The sequence below is a fragment of the Giraffa tippelskirchi genome, chromosome 13 (assembly GCF_054371585.1).
Source record: "Giraffa tippelskirchi isolate mGirTip1 chromosome 13, T2T-mGirTip1v1.2.pri, whole genome shotgun sequence".
Classification (NCBI taxonomy): domain Eukaryota; kingdom Metazoa; phylum Chordata; class Mammalia; order Artiodactyla; family Giraffidae; genus Giraffa; species Giraffa tippelskirchi.
The window spans coordinates 68,181,335-68,202,719 of NC_137287.1; the positions used below are offsets into that span (position 1 = coordinate 68,181,335).

A 21,385-nucleotide genomic window follows, 5' to 3' on the forward strand; every position below is an offset into this window, starting at 1 on the left:
GGGGTCAGGAGACCAGGATCGTAATTCTGCCTTTTCCCCTGTTTTGGGAACTCCTCTTCCATTAATTAACTCATTCAATAAATATTAATTAGTTCCATCTATGTGCCAGGCTCTGTGCTGGGTTTTTAACTATAATAGTCATCAAGACTAAGTAAGTCTTTCCATTCACGTAACCTACGATTCACAAGAGTATACGGAGTGGGGAGGCTTATACCATAACATAAGCTATTTCCTCATCACTGAAACAGTGAGACAGCTTCTTAGGTTCACTCTGAACATTTAGGGTCTGTCAGTTTAGCATGTGATCAAAGCTGAGAATATAGCAAGAGCTGCCCACTGCTATACAGTCAGTATATAAGTTGATCACGAGTATTATAGCTTTCCTTTACAAACAGGGACATCTACCACAATAGCGTAGAATTATGTTCAACATTCTGTTCAATTTCAACATTCTCACAATGCATCACGACCCTCTTTACCGCTGACCTACGGTGAACAGCTGCACCTATTTTCAAGAGGCCCTGTTAGGCATTTGGTATTTCATCCAAGACTTGTATTTGCTTGTCAACACGGGTTAGGACTGCAGAAAAGTTGGTTTCGGTTTAGCAGGGCGGCAAGGTGCTGGGGAGAAAGGGAGGCGTCACACTACTACGTTAACAATATAATCTCAGGGATGAGTGAAAAAGATGGCAGTGGTGCAACGACAATACAGAGGCCATGCAGGTTTTAGGGCAGCTGTCTCCAAGCAGAACTCGGAAGCTTCTTTTGAAACGCACTTTCTGCATTCTTGTCCGCCCGAAGCTGCCCGGAACCCACCAAGATCCACTGCTGAAGCGCAGAAAAGCGCGCCGCCTAAAAACTAAGGCTGAAGTGGGGCAGCGGCTACGGCCACACAGGCCTCCGCTCCTCCGCGCCTCCGCGCTCTCCCGCCCGCGCGCCCGTCGCCCGCGCTGCGGGCCACGCCCATGACGTCACCGAAAGGGGTGGGGCGAACCGGGGGGTGGGGCGAGCCCCGGCGGTTGAATGGGACGCCGCGACGAGCCGCACATTCCAGCCGGGGCACGTGACGCGGCAGCGCTGTCTGAGGTAAACAACCGTGGCCCCGCCTCCTGGCCCGTCCGCGCGCCCTGCAGTGCTGCTAGCCGGCGGGACGCGCTCCAGCAGGGCGGGCGGCTACCTCCGAGAGTCCTCAGCGGCGGCCGCGGGCAGGAGTAGCGGCGGCGGGCGCACGCGTCCCGGGTCTGCGGGCCGCAAGCGCCGGCAGGGATCGAGCGCGCGTCCCCTCCCCGCCCCCACCGTGCGCTGTGGCGCAGCAGGAATTTGGCGGGGACCCGGGCGCTATTTGCAGCTCCTGACGCGCCGGCGGCCCTTCGGTCATTTCTATTCTCAGGGCACTGGGTCACCGCGCTCGGCCGGCCCCCTCCCCCGGGCCCGGAGGGTGTGTCCCCTCACCGGGGCTCGGCGCGCCTATAAGGGGCCGAGCGGCGGGCAGGGACATGCAGCTCTACAGCAGCGTCTGCACCCATTACCCAGCCGGGGGCCCGGGTCCCACGGCCGCAACCGCCGCTCCTCCCGCTGCCGCCACCGCCGCCTCATTCAAGGTCTCTCTGCAGCCCCCAGGACCCGCCGGTGGCGCGCCGGAGCCCGAGACCGGTGAGTGCCAGCCGGCCGCGGCCGCTGAGCCCCGCGAAGCCGCCGCCGCTCCTGCCGCCAAGATGCCCGCCTTCTCCTCCTGCTTCGAGATGGTGTCCGGGGCCGCCGCCCCCGCCTCAGTCGCCGCCGCCGCCGGGCCGCCCGGCGGGTCCTGCAAGCCGCCGCTGCCGCCGCACTACACGTCCACGGCGCAGATCACCGTGCGGGCCCTGGGCGCCGACCGGCTCCTGCTGCGCGGCCCCGAGCCCGGCGCCGCGGCGCCCTCCGCCCCGCGCGGCCGCTGCCTCCTGCTGGCCCCGGCACCAGGCGCTCCGGTCCCGCCGCGGCGGGGCTCCTCGGCCTGGCTTCTGGAGGAGCTGCTGAGGCCCGACGGCCCGGAGCCTGCCGGTCTGGACGCGACCCGCGAGGGGCCCGACAGAAACTTCCGACTGAGCGAGCACCGCCAGGCCCTGGCCGCCGCCAAGCACCGCGGCCCCGCGCCGACCCCGGGGAGCCTGGAGCCCGGCCCCGGCCCATGGGCCGAGGAGCGCCCGGTGGAGAGGAACCTCCGCGTCTGGGACAGAGCCGGCGACCGCGGCGACGCTCCTGGCGCCGAAGAGCCGGGGCGGCCCGACCCGGAGGCCGAGGAGGCCCCGGCCCGGAGCGGCGAGGCTGCCCCGGGCAGCGCGACTGAGGCGGTGATCGTGTCCAGGTCGGATCCTAGGGACGAGAAGCTGGCCCTGTACCTGGCGGAGGTGGAGAGGCAGGACAAGTACCTGCGGCAGAGGAACAAGTACCGATTTCACATCATTCCCGACGGCAACTGCCTCTACCGGGCGGTCAGCAAGGCGGTGTACGGGGACCAGAGCCTGCACCGGGAGCTACGGGAACAGACGGTGCACTACATCGCCGACCACCTCGACCACTTTAGCCCCTTGATTGAGGGCGACGTGGGGGAGTTTATCATCGCTGCTGCCCAGGACGGGGCGTGGGCCGGGTACCCTGAACTGCTGGCCATGGGGCAGATGCTGAATGTGAATATCCATCTGACTACTGGAGGGAGGCTGGAGAGCCCCACGGTGTCTACCATGATTCACTATTTGGGCCCGGAGGATTCCCTAAGGCCTAGTATTTGGCTCAGTTGGCTCAGTAACGGACATTATGACGCGGTGTTTGATCACTCGTATCCGAACCCGGAGTATGACACTTGGTGCAGGCAGACTCAAGTGCAGAGAAAACGCGATGAAGAACTCGCCAAGTCCATGGCCATATCCCTGTCCAAAATGTATATTGAGCAAAATGCATGCTCTTGAAGTGTCTGAGATCCTCGCCCTGGGAAAATTGCGTACCTAATTTGTGTTTGGAGAGTTATATGAACTTTAATCAGGGTAATTGCACTTTTAAACTTTCTAGTAGATTTACTGTAGGTGTAATGCCTTAATCAGTTTTTTGAATGTTTTCTCCTCAGAGCTGAAGGTTGCTGGGCACCTAAATGATGTTTCATGGTAGCTTTGGGTGGGTGATCCTACTGCTATTTATGATTTGCTGTATAAAGTTGGCACTACTTAATTTGCAAGCTGATTTCTCAGTGTAAATTTGTTCATTCCTGGTAATCTATTTTCTATAAAAACGTATTTTTGCACAACATTTTTAACAGTTGGTGTACCTTCATCTAAGATGTGTTCCATTTTGACAAACAGCTTTCCAGCATAAATTCAGAGAAGTGCTTTATATGAAGTTAATTAATTTGAGCAGAGTTTGTGATTTAGTATTTTATGTTGTTGGATTTGAATTTTAGAGTTCTTAGATAATTATTTCAAATGGCTATTGATGCTTTCATGTTACCAGATAATTGGCCCATTCCGTTTTGATGACAGATTAGTTGTTTGGAAAATCATTATTTTTCTAGAAATGGTCAACCTTTTAAAGAGAAAATACTTAAGGGGAGGTTGTGGGAAGATTTTTGTTTTTAAAGAATAGTACCAGCTCTTACTTGAATGAAAGTCTGATATTTGCTGATGGCAGAGTGATTATTCTGTACTCTGGTTGATGTTTAGATTGTCTGGTGCTCTCTCAGTTGTTTTTATTTATATTTGTCTTTTTGTTGAAAAAGAATTTTTTAACATGATAGAAAACTTTGTGACAAGATAAGCCTCCTGCTTCATATATAGTTTCTTGGATTCAACTGAGAGATTTGAAAATTAATGGCATAAATGCCTCCAATCAACCTTGGCAATTATTTTATAGCAGGAGAATACTGTCTTAATAGTCTATTACTTTTAAATTCTTTCACAAGGCAAAATAGGATTGCCCTGTATTATGTACAGTACAAATGTCTGTATACAGAGCTTGTATGGTTTGCTGGGTCAAACAATGTTTTCAACCTAAAATCTATCTCATTTCCACTTTAACTACTTTTAGTGGTATTTATTAAGCAATGCAGTTTGTACTTTTTTATTTTGTAACATGTTGTGATTTTTTATTGTACAATACTGTATTTGTACAATAGAGCAATTCTCAGCTGATGGAATGAGTGAATAAAATGTGTAATTTTACTTTTACAGTGTCTTTTTGCCTGAAATAACTTTTATTTATTTTTTTATTTGGCTGCACCAGGCGGCATGCAGGGTCTTAGTTCCCTGACCAGGGATCAAATCCATGTGCCCTGCATTGGGAGCACGGAGTCCTAAGCACTGGACCACCAGGGAATTCCCAGATTTAAATGTTTTAGAGTAACCAAAGAAATGCCCTTTTATGCCGTCTGGCCTCTTGAGGTTAAGGGACTCCCTTAATTTTAAGATGTGTTATCAGATTTAGTTGAGAAGTGTGTCTATACACATAATGCTGACATGCTTATTGCAGGATCAACCCAACTAGTTTGAACTTCTTGCTTTTCAGTTGATGTCATGCTTATAGACAGTTGACTTTGAGTTCATCGCTTAACCATGGAAGGATGGTCAAGGACCAATAGAAGGATGCCATTGGCTATCAAGGGAAGGCAATTTGTCAAAGGTTTAAATGTTACCTAACCATGAATCTCTGGTTATTTGTTAAGTTTTGCTTCATAGCTTCACTAATTACATAACACGGGAAGAAAGAAATTCCTTGTTTGAATTACATAGCTAAATGTGTTTTTCCCCCTTTTCTCCACTCTATTTAGAGGTGGATAAAGTTTGGGGTGCTTGGAGTTAATACAAGAAATGAATAGACTTAAGTATAAGTTCCTAAAAGGCTTTCTGTAAGCCCATTACAGTTTTGAGGAAACTGTCTTTCCACAGTGGTGTTCTGTTTCATTTTCAAGTTGGGATCCCAAGTCCTGGATTTAGATTCCCAAGGAGGTTGATATGTTTCATTAAATGGATTCTAAGATTGTATTCCATGGCAGCATGTTATTTTGGTTGTCTTGTCTGAAAGGTTATGTCTTTCTCATCCTTTTTCTATGGTTTTTTGTTGCTATTGTTTGGAAGAAATGTAATATTTGTCACTCCTTTATGCTCCGTGTTTATTCTTTCCTGCCATCCCACTTTTATATGTTAGCAGTTAACAATCCTGGATCACCAAGGACTTGAGCAGTGGAAGAGATGGAAATGTGCTTGACTCGTTTGCTTTTAGCAAACATTTATTAAACAGTTCATTCCTTCAGTTACTCAGCAGCTAAGGGGCTCAAAACTGTATATGAAGGAATGATGTGTTCAGTTGGTGCTGTGAGCTAAAGTTTCTTTAGAGCTTACTACCCTGTAAAATATGATGGGGGAGTGTAGATTCTATACGGAAATCTAATTGTGTTTTCAGGTAAAGTAGTATGAAAATCATACTGTTACCTTGAAAATTGTATTAAAGTAGTACATAGATAAAAACTATGATACAAATAACTATTAGTGTGATTTTTGTCTTATTGTCTCATTTAAAAATAGCATTGTATGTCAAGATTTTGATGAAAATCTAAAATTAATTCGATCCTCTAGTTTATTTTCTTTCTTCTTTAAAAAAAATTAGTTTTGTCTGCGTTAGGTCTTTGTTGTGGTGCGTGGGCTTCTCATTGCAGTGGCTTGTTGGAGAGCCACAGACTCTAGGGTGAGGGCTAAGTAGTTGTGGTGCATGGGCTTAGTTGCCCTGAGGCATACAGGATCTCAGACCAGGGGTTGAACCTGTGTCTCCTGCATTACACGGCAGATTCTTAACCACTGGACCACCAGGGAAGTCTCTTTTATTCATTTTCCACTCACATTTTTTTCTCTGAGATAAAATAGACTCATGTTAGCATATTTAATTGGACTAAAGTAAACCACTATTGTGGAGAAGGCAATGGCACCCCCACTCCAGTACTCTTGCCTGGAAATTCCCATGGACGGAGGAGCCTGGTAGGCTACAGTCCATGGGGTCGCTAAGAGTCGGACACGACTGAGCGATTTCACTTTCACTTTTCCCTTTCATGCACTGGAGAAGGAAATGGCAACCCACTCCAGTATTCTTGCCTGGAGAATCCCGAGGACAGCGGAGCCTGGTGGGCTGCCGTCTCTGGGGTCGCACAGAGTCGGACACGACTGAAGCGACTTAGCAGCAGCAGCAAACCACTATTGATAAGTGGTACAAGGGCATTCGAATGTGATTCTTCAATTACGTTTTTCTAAACTTGTAGTCCATATGCCTTATATAGTAACATATTCATGAGGCACAGAGCCTTTACCCAGAAACCACATTTTGTAGAGAAGAGGAAATGCCTTAAGAGCCTTTAAACATTGGAATTGGTTAGTTTCAGCTTGGGTAAATACAGTCTTAGGTTGCAATCTTTTCTTCATAATTTTTGTACTGAAAAAGGATCTTGAGATAATCTTACTACTTCATGTGTTTTTCCTCCTTCCCGAAGAGATGAGAAAGTTTAAACTCTTAAAATTTTAGCTTGGTGTTCAGTATGCTCATATGAAGGAAAAGCATCAAGAATAAAAATAGATTTTAGACCTTTGGACATTGGATAATTTCATATGTAGGAAAATGTAGTGGAATAATTGAAGAATTGTTGTTCAGTGGTTCAGTTGTGTCCAACTCTTTGTGACTCCATGGACTGCAGCAAGCCAGGCCTCCCTGTCCTTCACCATCTCCTGGAGCTTGCTCAAACTCATGTCCATCGAGTTGGTAATGCCATCTAACCATCTTGTTCTGTGTTGTTCCCTTCTCCTCCTGCCTTCAATCTTTCCCAGCATCCAGGTCTTTTCCAGTGAGTCAGTTCTTTGCATCAGGTGGCCAAAGTACTAGAGCTTCAGCTTCAGCATCACTCCTTCCAATGAATATTCAGGACTGATTTCTGGTAGGATTAACTGGTTTGATCTTGCATTCCAAGGGACTCTCAAGTCTTCTCCAACACCACAGTTCAAAACACTCTCAATTCAAGAGTATATCCTTCAAATGTGTATCATGTTCAAATTTATTTGTCACATGAAATTATAAGTCCAGACTTTATTTATTTTGACATCCCTGCTGCTGCTGCTGCTAAGTCGCATCAGTCTCCTCGCGACCCCATGGACAGAAGCCCGCCAGGCTCCTCCGTCCAAGGGATTTTCCAGGCAAGAATACTGGAGTGGGTTGCCATTGCCTTCTCCTTTTGACATCCCTAGAGTGTCTATAACTGTCTCAAAGAGTCAACAAGAAACTGGATGGCATTTCAGTTTCATTCCACAAATGTACACAATGCCATGGATACCGGTTCTCTCTCTAGTCCCCAGGCTTCCAAGCTGGTACCTAGCAGAGTCAATGTTCAGTAAATATTTGTTGAATGAAGGAACAAATTGAAGGGAAATAGAGTTTTGGAATTTAGTTGGTGGATGTGAAATTAAAAATGATTTGACTCTCAAATTACTGGGAATTATCACTGATAATTCTGAACATGTTAAACTGAAGTAGTTTTATGAAAAGGGTATTAAAATATTGAATTCTATAATGGGAAAAAATAGGTTTTTGAAACCAAAATTTAGAATTTATTGATTTTTCTCTTTGTGTCATCTTCCAAACATCTTGAGACCAAGCTCAGATTATTTAAAAGGAGAACTTCACTAAAGTGATTTTAAAGGTGTTGCTATGTCCAAAGGAAGTTGGTCTGACTTGCTTTGGGGTAACACCCATCCCAAGTCTAGTCTACAGCAATTCTTAGTTTTGCTGTTTTCTTTCTATGATCTAGTTGGGGGGTGGAAATGGTGGAACAGATTTCAAGCTTGCTCTCTAGGATTGTTGTGTTCAATAGTTCTAGCTTCATGCTTATGCCATTGGTGTAGAGCCTGGGCAAGTAGCATGCATCAGATCAAAATAGATCTATAGGGGGAAAAATCAGTGTGTTTCTTCCTGCTGTAAATTAGGTCAATGACCATTATTCTGTGAGTCAAGTTCAGAGAGTTCACTGTCATCAGATTACTCATAGTAAAACATTATCTAGCCTGCTTTCTCACAAGTGAAATTTCTAATAATTAAATAGTCCATTTACATGTAAAGTATAAAACCAAAAAACTGCCTATTTTTTTTTTTGGTGTGCCTAGTGGCATACAGGGTCTTAGTTCCCCGACCATGGATCAAAACAGAGTCCTCTGCAGTGGAAGCACAGTCTTAACCACTGGACTGCCAGAAGTCCCCAGAACAACTGCTTTTTATAAAACTCTTTAAGAGGTAACCTATGGTACACTTCTTAGCCTTTGTAGAATAACAGTACAGTTTAATCTTCCCTTAATGACTTGGGGGAGGGGGTCTCCTGATGGCAAGGGTCTCTGGACTTGAAACCTTGGTGGATTGCTAATGTGTGATAGTCCCTTTGTACTTCAAAGGATCTCAGAGTACTGCGACTTTTATTCATGTTTTGTACTTTCCTGTCTCCTCCCTCACTTTCTGATTGTTCCTGTCACTACTCTCTCTCCAGCCCTAATTCTCCATTATAAATTCCCATGTTGAATTAGAGACACCATCAAGCATGTTTGTCAGAATTGATTCTAAGATAATACGAAATGAGTTTCTCATGCAGCACCAGGATGCTCTGCTATGAGTAATGTACTTAAGCTTTAGTTTTTAGTCAACCAGAGAGCTTTTTTTGCCTTTGTCTTCCTTTTTACGTTCTTTGATGGTATCCTGGAAATGCTGAATTTGTTTGATTAAGGGACTTGTGAATGTGTGCAGTGGCACATTAAATCAAAACAAAACAACACGTATTAGTTATCCGAAGCCTCGAAATTGGAGTTGGTATCATTGCCTGGTTAATATTTTGCTCCCTCTTGGCCATGTGCCATCCTTTATAACATGTACCTGCTATTGTCTTCCTTTTGCTTGTGAAATTTTATTGATAGTGTTTATGTTTCCTAATGGTGTTTTTTCTTAATATATCAATGTTTTAACTTTTTAAATAGATCTTTTTAATTATTGTGATTCTTTTTTCTTCTTCCAGTTTTATTGAATTATAATTGGCATACGGCACTGTATAAGTTTTAAGGTGTACAACATAATGAAATGAACATACATACATCATGAAATGATTACCACAGCAAGTTTAGTGCACATCCATCATCCAATAGATACAGAATTAAAGAAATAGAAAAAAATAGCTTTTTTCCCCTGAGATGAGAACTCTTAGGATATATTCTTTTAGCATCTTTCGTATGTAACATGAAATAATGCTAATTATATTTATCATGCTGCACTGTACATTCCTGGGGCTTCCCAGGTGACTCAATAGTAAAGAATCTGCCTGCTAATGCAGGAGACATGGGTTTGATCCCTGGGTCAGGAAGATCCCCTGGACGAGGGCATGGCAACCCACTCCAGTATTCTTGCCTGGAGAATCCCATAGACGGAGGACCCTGGTAGGCTAGAGTCCATGGGGTGGCAAAGAGTTGGACACAAATTAGCAAATGTAGTACTCAGTTATAACTGGAAGTTTGTACCCTTTGCCTTCATCCAACTCCTGCCCCCATGCACCCCTGACCTCTGGTAATCACAAATCTGATCACTTTTCCGGTGAATTTGTTTTTGAAGTAAAATTGACCTATAATGCTATATTGGTTACTGGTGCACAACATAGTGATTTAATATTTCTATACCTTTCAAAATGATCACAACAGTAAGTCTAGTTACCATGCTATGCACTTTTAAAATTTATTATTTATTTAGTTTTGGCTGCACTGGGTCTTCATTGCCGCATGTGGGCTTTCTCTAGTTGTGGCAAGTGGGGCCCACTCTCTAGTTGTGGTGCCCTGGATTCTCACTGCAGTAGCTTCTCTCCTTTCGGAGCGCAGGCTGTAGTGAGTGCAGGCTTTAGTAGCTGCTGTGCACAGTTAGTTGCCGCACAGCATGTGGGGTCTTCCAAGTTCAGTTCAGTTCAGTTGCACAGTTGTGTCCTACTCTTTTCAACCCCATGGACTGCAGCACGCCAGGCCTCCCTGTCCATCACCAACTCCCAGAGTTTACCCAAACTCATGTCCATCGAGTCGGTGATGCCATCCAGCCATCTCATCCCCTGTCATCCCCTTCTCCTCCTACCTTCAATCTTTCCCAGCATCAGGGTCTTTTCCAATGAGTCAGCTCTTCACATCAGGTGGCCAAAGTATTGGAGTTTCAGCTTCAGCATCAGTCCTTCCAATGAACACTCAGGACTGATCTCCTTTAGGATGGACTGGTTGAATCTCCTTGCAGTCCAAGGGACTCTCAAAAGTCTTCTCCACAGCTCAATTCTTCAGCGCTCAGCTTTCTTTATAGTCCAACTCTCACATCCATACATGACTACTGGAAAAACCATAGCCTTGACTAGATGGACCTTTGTTGGCAAAGTAATATCTCTGCTTTTTAATATTTTGTCTAGGTAGCTCATAACTTTCCTGCCAAGGAGTAAGCGTCTTAATATCGTGGCTGCAGTCACCATCTGCAGTGATTTTGGAGCCTAAAAAAATAAAGTCTGCCATTGTTTCCACTGTTTTTGCGTCTAACTCCCATGAAGCAATGGGACCAGATGCCATGATCTTAGTTTTCTGAATGTTGAGCTTTAAGCCAATTTTTTCACTCTCCTCTTTCACTTTCATCAAGAGGCTCTTTAGTTCTTTTTCACTTTCTGCCATAAGGGTGGTGTCATCTGCATATCTGAGGTTATTGATATTTCTCCCGGCAATCTTGATTCCAGCTAGTGCTTCCTCCAGCCCAGCGTTTCTCATGATGTACTCTGCATATAAGTTAAATAAGCAGGGTGACAATATATGGCCTTGACGTACTAGTTTTCCTATTTGGGACCAGTCTGTTGTTCCATGTCCAGTTCTAACTGTTGCTTCCTGACCTGCATACAGGTTTCTCAGGAGGCAGGTCAGGTGGTCTGGTATTCTCATCTCTTTCAGAATTTTCCACAGTTTATTGTGATTCACACAGTCAAAGGCTTTGGCATAGTCAATAAAGCAGAAATAGATGTTTTTCTGGTACTCTCTTGCTTTTTCGATGATCCAGCAGATGTTGGCAATTTGATCTCTGGTTCCTCTGCCTTTTCTAAAACCAGCTTGAACATCTGGAAGTTCACAGTTCACGTATTGCTGAAGCCTGGCTTGGAGAATTTTGAGCATTACTTTATTAGCATGTGAGATGAGTACAATTGTGAGGTAGTTTGAGCATTCTTTGGCATTGCCTTTCTTAGGGATTGGAGTGAAAACTGACCTTTTCCAGTCCTGTGGCCACTGCTGGTATTCCCAGACCAGGGATCAATCCTGTGTCCCCTGCATTGGGAGGTAGATTCTTAACCACTGGACTACCAGGGAGATCCCCTTGCTGTGCATTTTTGTATTTAGTCCACCAAGATATGCTAATGGTAAAGTAATTAAAATATCAGACGTTCATCTAAGACTGCAAATCATGGTACACATAGACAGGTCTAGTACAAATATGAATTTTTAAAAAAATTTCCTCTCTTTAATGAAAGTGAAAGTCACTCAGTTGTGTCCGACTCTTTCTGACCCCATGGACTATAGTCTATGGAGTTCTCCATACCAGAATACTGGGGTGGGTAGCCTTTCCCTTCTGCAGGGGATCTTCCCAACCCAGGAATTGAACCCAGGTCTCCCACATTGCAGGCAGATTCTTTACCAACTGAGCTATCAAGAAAGCCCTCTCTTTAATACTCCTTTAATAAATGTATATTATGTCTGCATTGTGTAAATAAGTTAGTCTTTCATTTCCTGGCCTTTCCTTTCCTTGAAGGTAAAATTTTTTTCCCTCATATTGGTTAGAATGGTTGAACAGATTGAGTAGCCACCTTGCATTAGTGTGTTGACAAATAGATTTTAGACAGTTTTTGACAATAGACCATAGAATGACAATTTTTAGGCCATAGAAGGACAATTTTTAAAATTTAATTTTTATTTTATATTATAGTTGATTTATAGTGTTGTGTTAGTTTCAGGTGTATGGCAAAGTGTTTCAGTTTATACATAATATCCATTCTTTTTCAGATCTTTTCCCATTTAGGTTATTACAGAGTATTAAGTAGAGTTCCCTGTGCTATACAGTAGGTCCTTGTCAATTATCTGTCTTCTATATGCTATGCTGTGCTGTACTTAGTTGCTCAGTCTTGTCCGATTCTTTGCAACCCTATGGACTGTAGCCCACCAGGGTCCTTTGTCCATGGGATTCTCCAGGCAAGAATACTGGAGTGGGTTGCCATGCCTTCATCCAGGGGATCTTCCTGACCCAGGGATCAAACCCAGGTCTCCTGCATCGTGGGTGGATTCTTTATCGTCTGAGCCACCAGGGAAACCCAAGAATACTGGAGTGGGTAGCCCATCCCTTCTCCAGGGCATCTTCCTGACCCAGGAATCAAACTGTGGTTTCCTGCATTGCATGTGGACTCTACCAGCTAAGCTGCCAGGGAAGTCTGTCTTATATATAGCAGTGTGTATATGTTAATCCCAAACTCCCAATTTATCCCTCGCCTACCTTTTCCTTTTGGTAACCATAAGTTTGCTTTTGAATAGACAATGACAATTTGAAAAAACTCCCCAGTGGTAAATGTGCATTTTATATTTTAAAACAGTTAAAGCAGAACCTTCTCCCCTTCCTCCCACTTTCTGCCCCATCCATTCTCTGCTTTTTATACTTTGAATTGGACTGATTTTAGGGAGTGTTGCTGTCTAGTGGATTGGCAATGTGTAGAGAAGCAGCCTCAGTGATGTTTGCTTGAAGTAATGACTGAGTTTAAATGAATGTTCCCTTCTCCAGGGGATTTTCTGGACCCAGGGATCGAACTCAAGTCTCCCACATTGTAGACAGATTCTTTCCCGACTGAGCTACCAGGGAAGCCCTCAAATGAATGTTCCACTTAGACTAGAAATTCTCTTGAATAATCAGCAATGGTCTGTGTGGTTGTGGGCTTAGAAAGCATCAATACGAACAAAGCTAGTGAAGGTGATGGAATTCCAGTTGAGCTATTTAAGTCCTGAAAGATGATGCTGTGAAAGTGCTACACTCAATATGCCAGCAAATTTGGAAAACTCAGCAGTGGCCACAGGACTGGAAAAGGTCAGTTTTTCATTCCTATCCTTAAGAAAGGCAATGCCAAAGAATGCTCAAACTACCACACAATTGTACTCATCTTACACGCTAGTAAATTAATGCTCAAAATCCTCCAAGCCAGGCTTCAGCAATACGTGAACCGTGAACTTCCAGATGTTCAAGCTGGTTTTAGAAAAGGCAGAGGAACCAGAGATCAAATTGCCAACATCTGCTGGATCATCGAAAAAGCAAGAGAGTTCCAGAAAAACATCTATTTCTGCTTTATTGACTATGCCAAAGCCTTTGACTGTGTGGATCAAAATAAACTGTGGAAAATTCTGAAAGAGATGGGAATACCAGATCCAACCAGTCCATCCTAAAGATCCAACCAGTCCATCCTAAAGGAAATCAGTCCTGGGTGTTCATTGGAAGGACTGATGTTGAAGCTGAAACTCCAATGCTTTGGCCACCTCATGCGAAGAGTTGACTCATTGGAAAAGACCCTAATGCTGGGAAGGATTGGGGGCAGGAGGAGAAGAGGACGACAGAAGATGAGATGGTTGGATGGCATCACCAACTCGATAGACATGGGTTTGGGTAAACTCTGGGAGTTGGTGATGGACAAGGGAGGCCTGGCGTGCTGTGATTCATGGGGTCACAAAGAGTCGGACACGAGTGAGCGACTGAACTGAACTGACCTGCCTCTTGAGAAACCTGTCTGCAGGTCAGGAAGCAACAGTTAGAACTGGACATGCAACAACAGACTAGTTCCAAATAGGAAAAGGAGTACGTCAAGGCTGTATATTGTCACCCTGGTTGTTTAACTTATATGCTGAGTATATCATGAGAAACGCTGGGCTGGAAGAAGCACAAGCTGGAATCAAGATTGCTGGGAGAAATATCAATAACCTCAGATATGCAGATGACACCACCCTTATGGCAGAAAGTGAAGAGGAACTAAAAAGCCTCTTGAAGAAAGTGAGAGAGGAGAGTGAAAAAGTTGGCTTAAAGCTCAACATTCAGAAAACTAAGATCATGGCATCTGGTCCCATCACTTCATGGGAAATAAATGAGGAAACAGTGGAAACAGTGTCAGACTTTATTTTTTTGGGCTCCAAAATCACTGCAGGTGGTGATTGCAGCCATGAAATTAAAAGACACTTACTCCTTGGTGGGAAAGTTACGACCAACCTAAATAGTATATTAAAAAGCAGAGACATTATTTTGCCAACAGAAGTCCGTCTAGTCAAGGCTATGGTTTTTCCAGTGCCCATGTATGGATGTGAGAGTTGGACGGTGAAGAAAGCTGAGCGCCGAAGAATTGATGCTTTTGAACTGTGGTGTTGGAGAAGACTCTTGGGAGTCCCTTGGACTGCAAGGAGATCAAACCAGTCCATCCTAAAGGAGATCAATCCTGGGTGTGCATTGGAAGGACTGATTTTGAAGCTGAAACTCCAATACTTTGGCCACCTCATGTGAAGAGTTGACTCACTGGAAAAAACCCTGATGCTGGGAAAGATTGGGGGTAGGAGGAGAAGGGGACGACAGAGGATGAGATGCCTGGATGGCATCACCGACTCGATGGACATGAGTTTGAGTAAACTCCGGGAGTTGGTGATGGACAGGGAGGACTAGTGTGCTGTGGTTCATGGGGTTGCAATGAGTGGGACATGACTGAGTGACTGAACTGAACTGAACTGATGTGGTTGTATTTCTAAGCTTATCAAGGTACAACAAAGTGGTGTGCAAATTAGGTAATTGTGGAAGGAATTTATACCGATGTGTCACAGAACCCCTGTGCAGCCAATTTGTAAAATAAACTCAAGTAAGGGTTTTCGTTCTAATAACAAACAGGAAACATTCACACTTTTTATTTCTTGCAATGAAATTTCAGCTATACTGGATATGTAATAGGATGAAAGAAGTAGAAAAACAGTCAGGAAACTCTTAGGTGTCATTTCATTGCCTTTGCCTTGTTGTTGAAAAGTACAGACGTGGGGGAGTAAACAATTATGCTTTTCACTTTAAACAAAACTCATGTCTCAATAAACAATAGTAGAGGAGCCTGGCAGTCCACAGGGTTGCAAAGAGTTGAACACGACTGAGTGAGCACACCCGAGACAGACACCTCAGTAATTCCAGCTTATACAGGATTCTGGGACAAAGAGGAAAGAGATTTAAGATGTATGTTGAACTTTTCAAAGGAAAATAGCTCTCTGACATTTTTCTCTACCTTTTCATTTTATTGATTAACTGTTGGCAGATGTCACTACTATTCAGAATTGTGGCAATTTGCAAAGAAATGGCTACACCAATTTAGAAAACAGCTTGACCCTACAGAAACAGACAGCACAGTTTAATAGTTAAGCTGTTGTAACAAAAAGAAGTGAAGAAGAAAACTCTTCAAGAAGAAAATTATTCAAGTATCTAGGGATACAGATACATTAACTTGTTTCACATTACAAAGATATAAAAGTAGAAGTAATAGTTTCCATAGTTTAACATTCTTAATTAGATCCTCAACAATGTAATTGCCACAGATTAAATATATACATGTTGCAAAGTCTTCCATATTTTGAGAAGGCTGCTGTCTTTCTGGGAGAAGGCAATGGCAACCCACTCCAGTCCTCTTGCCTGGAAAATCTCATGGACGGAGGGGCCTGGTAGGCTGCAGTCCATGAGGTCGCGAAGAGTCGGACACGACTGAGTGACTTCACTTTCACTTTTCACTTTCATGCATTGGAGCAGGCAATGGCAACCCACTCCAGTCCTCTTGCCTGGAGAATCCCAAGGACGGGGGAGCCTGGTGGGCTGCTGTCTATGGGGTCGCACAGAGTTGGACACGACTGAAGCAACTTAGCAGCAGCTGCAGCAGCTATCTTTCTATTTCTATACTTTTTTTCTCTTTTAATTGGAGTATAATTGCTTTATAATATTGTGTTAGTTTCTGCTATAAAACAAAGTGAATTCTTGTTCTTTAGTATATGAGAAATAGCTTGACAAGCTGGAATTCCACATAAGCCATGGTTTTCTTCAGGAAGAACAATATATAAAACTTTATCCTTTTAAGTTTTTACAGATCTTGCTTCATTAGGATTTTGCTGGTTTTACTTTTCCCTCTTTCTCTATTTTCAAATTATTTTTCTTTAACACTGTCCTGCTTGATTTTCTTTTAGAATAGTTTTATGTGGTCTATTCTGCTTAAAATTAGGTGGTCTTTCCTAATTTTTACTCATTCACTAAGTCTTTAAAAGAAAGTAAAGAAACTTCACTTCACCCCTAAAAAAGAAAACAAACAAATATACCATTAGTGGGGACTTAGTGGGCTAGAGGCTCCATAAAAGTGTCATATTTATAATTTAAGGATGAGGCTTCTCTTCTGAAGTTAAGGTTAATAAGAATCTTTGTATACATGCGTCAGAGCAGCCAACTGCAAAGATAACTCACGCCAGAGATGGTCACTAAAGTTTGTTTTGAGCAGGAAGAGGTTCTCCTAGTTAAGTCAGAGTGGCTATACTATAAGCATTTCTTAGCAGGAGTAAATCAAAAGTAGTTGATATAGGGAACTTGCCTGGTGATCCAGTGGTTAAGACTTCGCCTTCGAATGCAAGGGGTTGGCTGGTTTGATTCCTGATCGGGCAACTAAGATATCATGTGCCTCAAGGCCAAAAAACATAAAACAGAAGCAATATTTTAATAAATTCAATTAAGACTTTAAAATAGGTCCACGTCAAAAAAAAATCTTAAAAATAAAATTGTTACAAAGAAAGTCATAGCTGACCCAAGTATCTATATTCAGATCATCTGTCTATATGTCTTTCATTTGAACAAGGAAATGGCAACCCACTCCAGTATTCTTGCCTGGAGAATCCTGTGGATAGAGGAGCCTGGTGGGCTGCTGTCCACGAGGTCACACAGAGTCAGACACGACTGAAGCGACTTAGCATGCATGCATGCATTGGAGAAGGAAATGACAATCCACTTCAGTATTCTTGCCTGGAGAATCCCAGGGATGGAGGAGCCTGTGGACTGCCGTCCATGGGGTCACACAGAGTCGGACACGACTGAAGCGACTTAGCAGCAGCAGCAGCCTGTCTTTCATTACCTGTCTGTCTATCCAGCCTGTTTCAGGAATGTATTGTGACAAGATAAGAACGATGATCTGTAGATGCCTAGAGAAAAGTCAAGGAACACAGATGACAATAACATGGGTCAGTGTATCTCTGCTTTCATTGAGTGACAAGGTGCTCTGGGCAAGCCACCCTAGTACAGTGAATAGAGGAGAAAAATTAAGAAAAATGCTTCTTGGGAATAGGAAATAAATATGCATTCAACAAATATTGACTACCTGGAGAGTAGTAGGTACTATGCTAAGTACTATGTAAACTCATAGGTTGTGGTAGATCTTTAATAACTAGAGGCTATAATAATCATATCTTGCACAAATTATTTTACCCATAAGAAAGTCTTTGGAGTCAAATTGTCTGGGGTTCAAATTGAGGCATTTTGCATCCTATCTAAAGTAGAAGAGGGGCACTGACAGGTGAAAAAGAAACAGCAAGTAAAAAAGACAGGAAACAGAATGCAGTGAATGGAAGAAAAGCCAAAATAAGAAAAAAAGTAAATCCATAATTGATATCTTCAAAGAGATGAGATCAAGATCCTAGAGAAGGAATTGCTATTTTTAGAAAGCACTCTTATTAATTAAAAATAGCAGAGCTGAAATGAACTATTCAGTAGAAGTTTCAAAGATAAAGTGAAGGAAATCTCTCAGAAAGTGGAACAAGGAGACATGGAATGGAAAATAAGGACAAAATAAGAAAATGAGATTAATCTTGGAAGCCCAATATTTGACTAAAATAGGTTTTCCAGAGATAGGATAGAGACAATGGTTGAGAAGAAAGATTATATGAAAGATTTCCCAGAACTCAAGGATAGTGGTTTCCAGATTCTAATATCCCACAGAGTGTCCACAGGGTCTTTGTGAAAAATCATACACAGGCATGTCTATGGATTGAGATGGGACTAGGGCTCCCTAAAGTGGTGCAGTGTACAACATATACAACTGTGTGTGGCCGCCAAATGAATGCGAGAAGACCCATGCCATGACATTTCAACTAGAAATTTCAGAGTTTTAGGGATTAAAAAGAATAACATGAAAACCTTCTGAGAGGAAGAGTTAATCACATCCAGAAGTTTAGGAACAAGCATGGCATCAAACTTCTCAAGAGAAACATCATAACAGAAGACTATGGAAAAATGATTTGCAAATTCTGAGAGAAAATGATTCCCAAGCTGTAATCCCATGCCTAGGTTAGTATTCTTAATTGTCAACAACACAATCTATATGGTTAGTTTAAGCAGATAAGAAAATTTTTATATCTTTTATGTTGGGGTATATTTGATTAGCAATGTGTTAGTTTCAGATGTACAGGAAAGTGATTCAGTTATGCTTATACATGTATCTATTCTTTTTCAAATTCTTTTCCCGTTAGGCTGTGACATAACATTGAACAGAGTCCCCTGTGCTATACAGTAGGTCCTAGTTGCTTATTCATTTAAAATATAGCGGTGTGTACATGTCAATCTCAAATTCCCTGCTTGTCCCTCTCCCACTTCCCCTCTGATAACGATAACTTCATTCTCTAAGTCTGTGACTTTAAGCAGCTAAGAAATTTGTTGACCTCAGATTGCTTCGGTGGTTATAGAATTTTCTGGTGAGCCAGAGAACGGAGGCTTGTGTACTACGTTGCCAGGTCCATTCCCAAAGACCACTGTGGGACCTCCACTACCACACCTGGCACAGACAGCACAGCTACAGCATGATGAAGAAGCTTACTACACACAAAATAGATAAGCCAAAGGATTTAACCTTTTTCCCCTAAGCTATTTCAAGTTATTTTCATTACTTACAAGCTAAGAGTCTTAATTCACACATAATGAAAGCTGCTGTCTGTGCAGCTTATGCAGGTCTCCATATTGCTTGACCCTAACTCCACACTTTGGTTCTTGTTCTATGGATATCCCACCCATCACTTTGTCTCTTCACACCACTGGCTGCCCCCACCTCCTCTGTAGTGTGGCTTCAGCATGGCACCCACCACAGCTATCATGTTGGGAGCTGTAGTGGTTCCAGTGACATTAGATTGGAGCCCAAAATATACAGTTTCTCGCACTTCTTCTGGGCTCCAAGAAAACACTGAAACATTGGTCATAGGACTGGCTTCTCCAGCACCCACTTAATGGGCTAGGTAATCCAATCTGGAAGTGTGGTACAGTCCATGAATTGGCTTTTGTTACACACCCACAAACTTAAGGCCTTTAAACATCTCACAATTCTAAGGATGCCTGGGCAGTTCTTTTAGTCTGAACAGGCTCATCTGGGACTGGTGGGTATAGAATGAAGTAACAGGTCTGTTTGTTGGCAGGCTGGTTGATCTTGCCAGGGAGGATCTTTGTGGGGAAGCTTCACCCACATGTCTGACAGTTGGCTCGATGTCAGCTGAGACAACTCTATGACTGTCTATTCACTCAGCAAATTAGCCCAGGGTCATTTTCGTGGTGGTAAAAGTTCCCAGCAGCAAGAGAAGGCAAACCCAGATGCACAAACACCTCTCAACCTCTGTTCAATATCATACTTGCTAATGTCACCTTGGCCAAAGAAAGTCACATGACCAAATCCAGATTCAAGGGTTTGGTCTTGGCTGGAGAAATAGATTCCTCTTCTTGCTAGCAGTTGTTGTGCATTCACATTTCAAAGGACCATGCAGTCAGGAATGGGAGGAATTACTGTGACCATTTTTGCAAACAATCTACTACAGGGTGTTAATGCCTGCTAAGGTGAACTTTGGCGATCAGAAGGTAGAGGACATGATCTACAGGCAAACTTTCTCTTCTTCCTTCCCTGTGGACCATTCTGAGATGCACTGGTTCCACATAGTTACCTGGAGATGTCCTGGGTGACCGTGCAGCTGTCTTGATAGCCTTTTCTTCTTCCTTATTCCTCATTCCCTGCCCTTGCTGCCTGGGACTGTGCTCACCAAGAAAGCATTGCACACAGTTTTGTTCAGCTTTGTTTTATAGGTATTCAGAGTCAAAACACTTTTCTATCAGATTCTTGAGAAGATAATGTAATGTTTCTGGGATATACTCCACAAATAGTAACTTTTATCATCTTTTATTATTCTTATTACTAACAAAAATATTTCACAACAATAAAATCTGAACTTTAAAAGTGGAAATGATATGGGCCACATTCTCAAATCACACTGCAGCAAAATGAAAAATTAGTAAGTCTCAAGAAAATATAAACTGATGGAAATAAAAAACAAGTAAGCAAAAGATGAAACCCACAAAGGTTCTTAAATAGCATCTAGTCAGTAATACAAACAACTGACTGTTTACAAAATAGATGGAAAAATAATATTTAATCTCCATGGTATGTAGCATTCACATGATTAAACTCCTTAGTTGTCTTGATAAATGAAAAAACATAAAGTGAGTATTAGATCTATGATTTCAGGGAAAAGAACAAAAACAGACCCAAGGAGAGAGATGACCAAGATAACTGGGCTGTGCTGCAATCTGCTCTTATTGGCTCATGAGAGATGCTTGTTCAATTTTCAAGAACTTGGTAAAGTGATTGTGAAACTCAGCCATGATTAATGATTAAAAATTTCATTATCTAAACTTGAATCCACTGTATAAAAGACAAAAGTAATAAATACTCAAGCCATCACTTCCTATTTTACTCCATTTCACTATTATATATGTTCTTGAGTTCACTGATGTCTTTGGATCTGTATAGTGGAAATACTACATAATGGTGTCCTACTGAGCCTCTATTCCCAATTCTGCATTCCCTGATATTCCACTGGCGGCTGGATATTAGCCACAGTGGTAGTATTTACACCATGGTATTTGGCAGTGCTACCAGTCAGAAACATCTCCTCTTCCTCTTCCTTTTCTACAGTAAGTAAGTAAAAGTCGCTCAGTCGTGTCTGACTCTTTGGACGGTATAGTCCATGGGATTCTCCAGGCCAGAATACTGGAGTGGGTAGCCTTTTCCTTCTCCAGGGGATCTTCCCAACGCAGGGATCAAACCCAGGTCTCCCACATTGCAGGCTGATTCTTTACCAGCTGAGTCACAAGGGAAGTCCTTTTTTAGGGTTAGGGTTAGGGTTAGGGTTAGAGTTATGGTTAGGGTTAGGTTACCTTTTCTACAGAGATATTGTTAAACATTTACCAGCTTGCCACTGACTAG

At 43.1% G+C, this 21,385-nt stretch overlaps 1 protein-coding gene across 10 annotated transcripts in view; it reads left to right on the plus strand.

Annotated features, from left to right (window-relative positions):
• The first annotated feature begins 688 nt into the window (after positions 1-688).
• The window catches only part of OTUD1 (OTU deubiquitinase 1), a 132,509-nt gene continuing 111,812 nt past the window's right edge, over positions 689-21,385 (plus strand). For 9 of the 10 annotated variants that reach the window (XM_081556789.1, XM_081556791.1, XM_081556785.1 and 6 more), the window contains exon 1: positions 1,027-3,020. In XM_081556789.1, coding sequence (XP_081412915.1) covers positions 1,497-2,945 — 1,449 coding nt within the window. In that variant the 5' untranslated portion in view covers positions 1,027-1,496 and the 3' untranslated portion in view covers positions 2,946-3,020. Of the gene's footprint in view, positions 4,188-21,385 lie in introns of those variants that run through there. The other variant, XM_081556792.1, reaches the window with a different exon arrangement.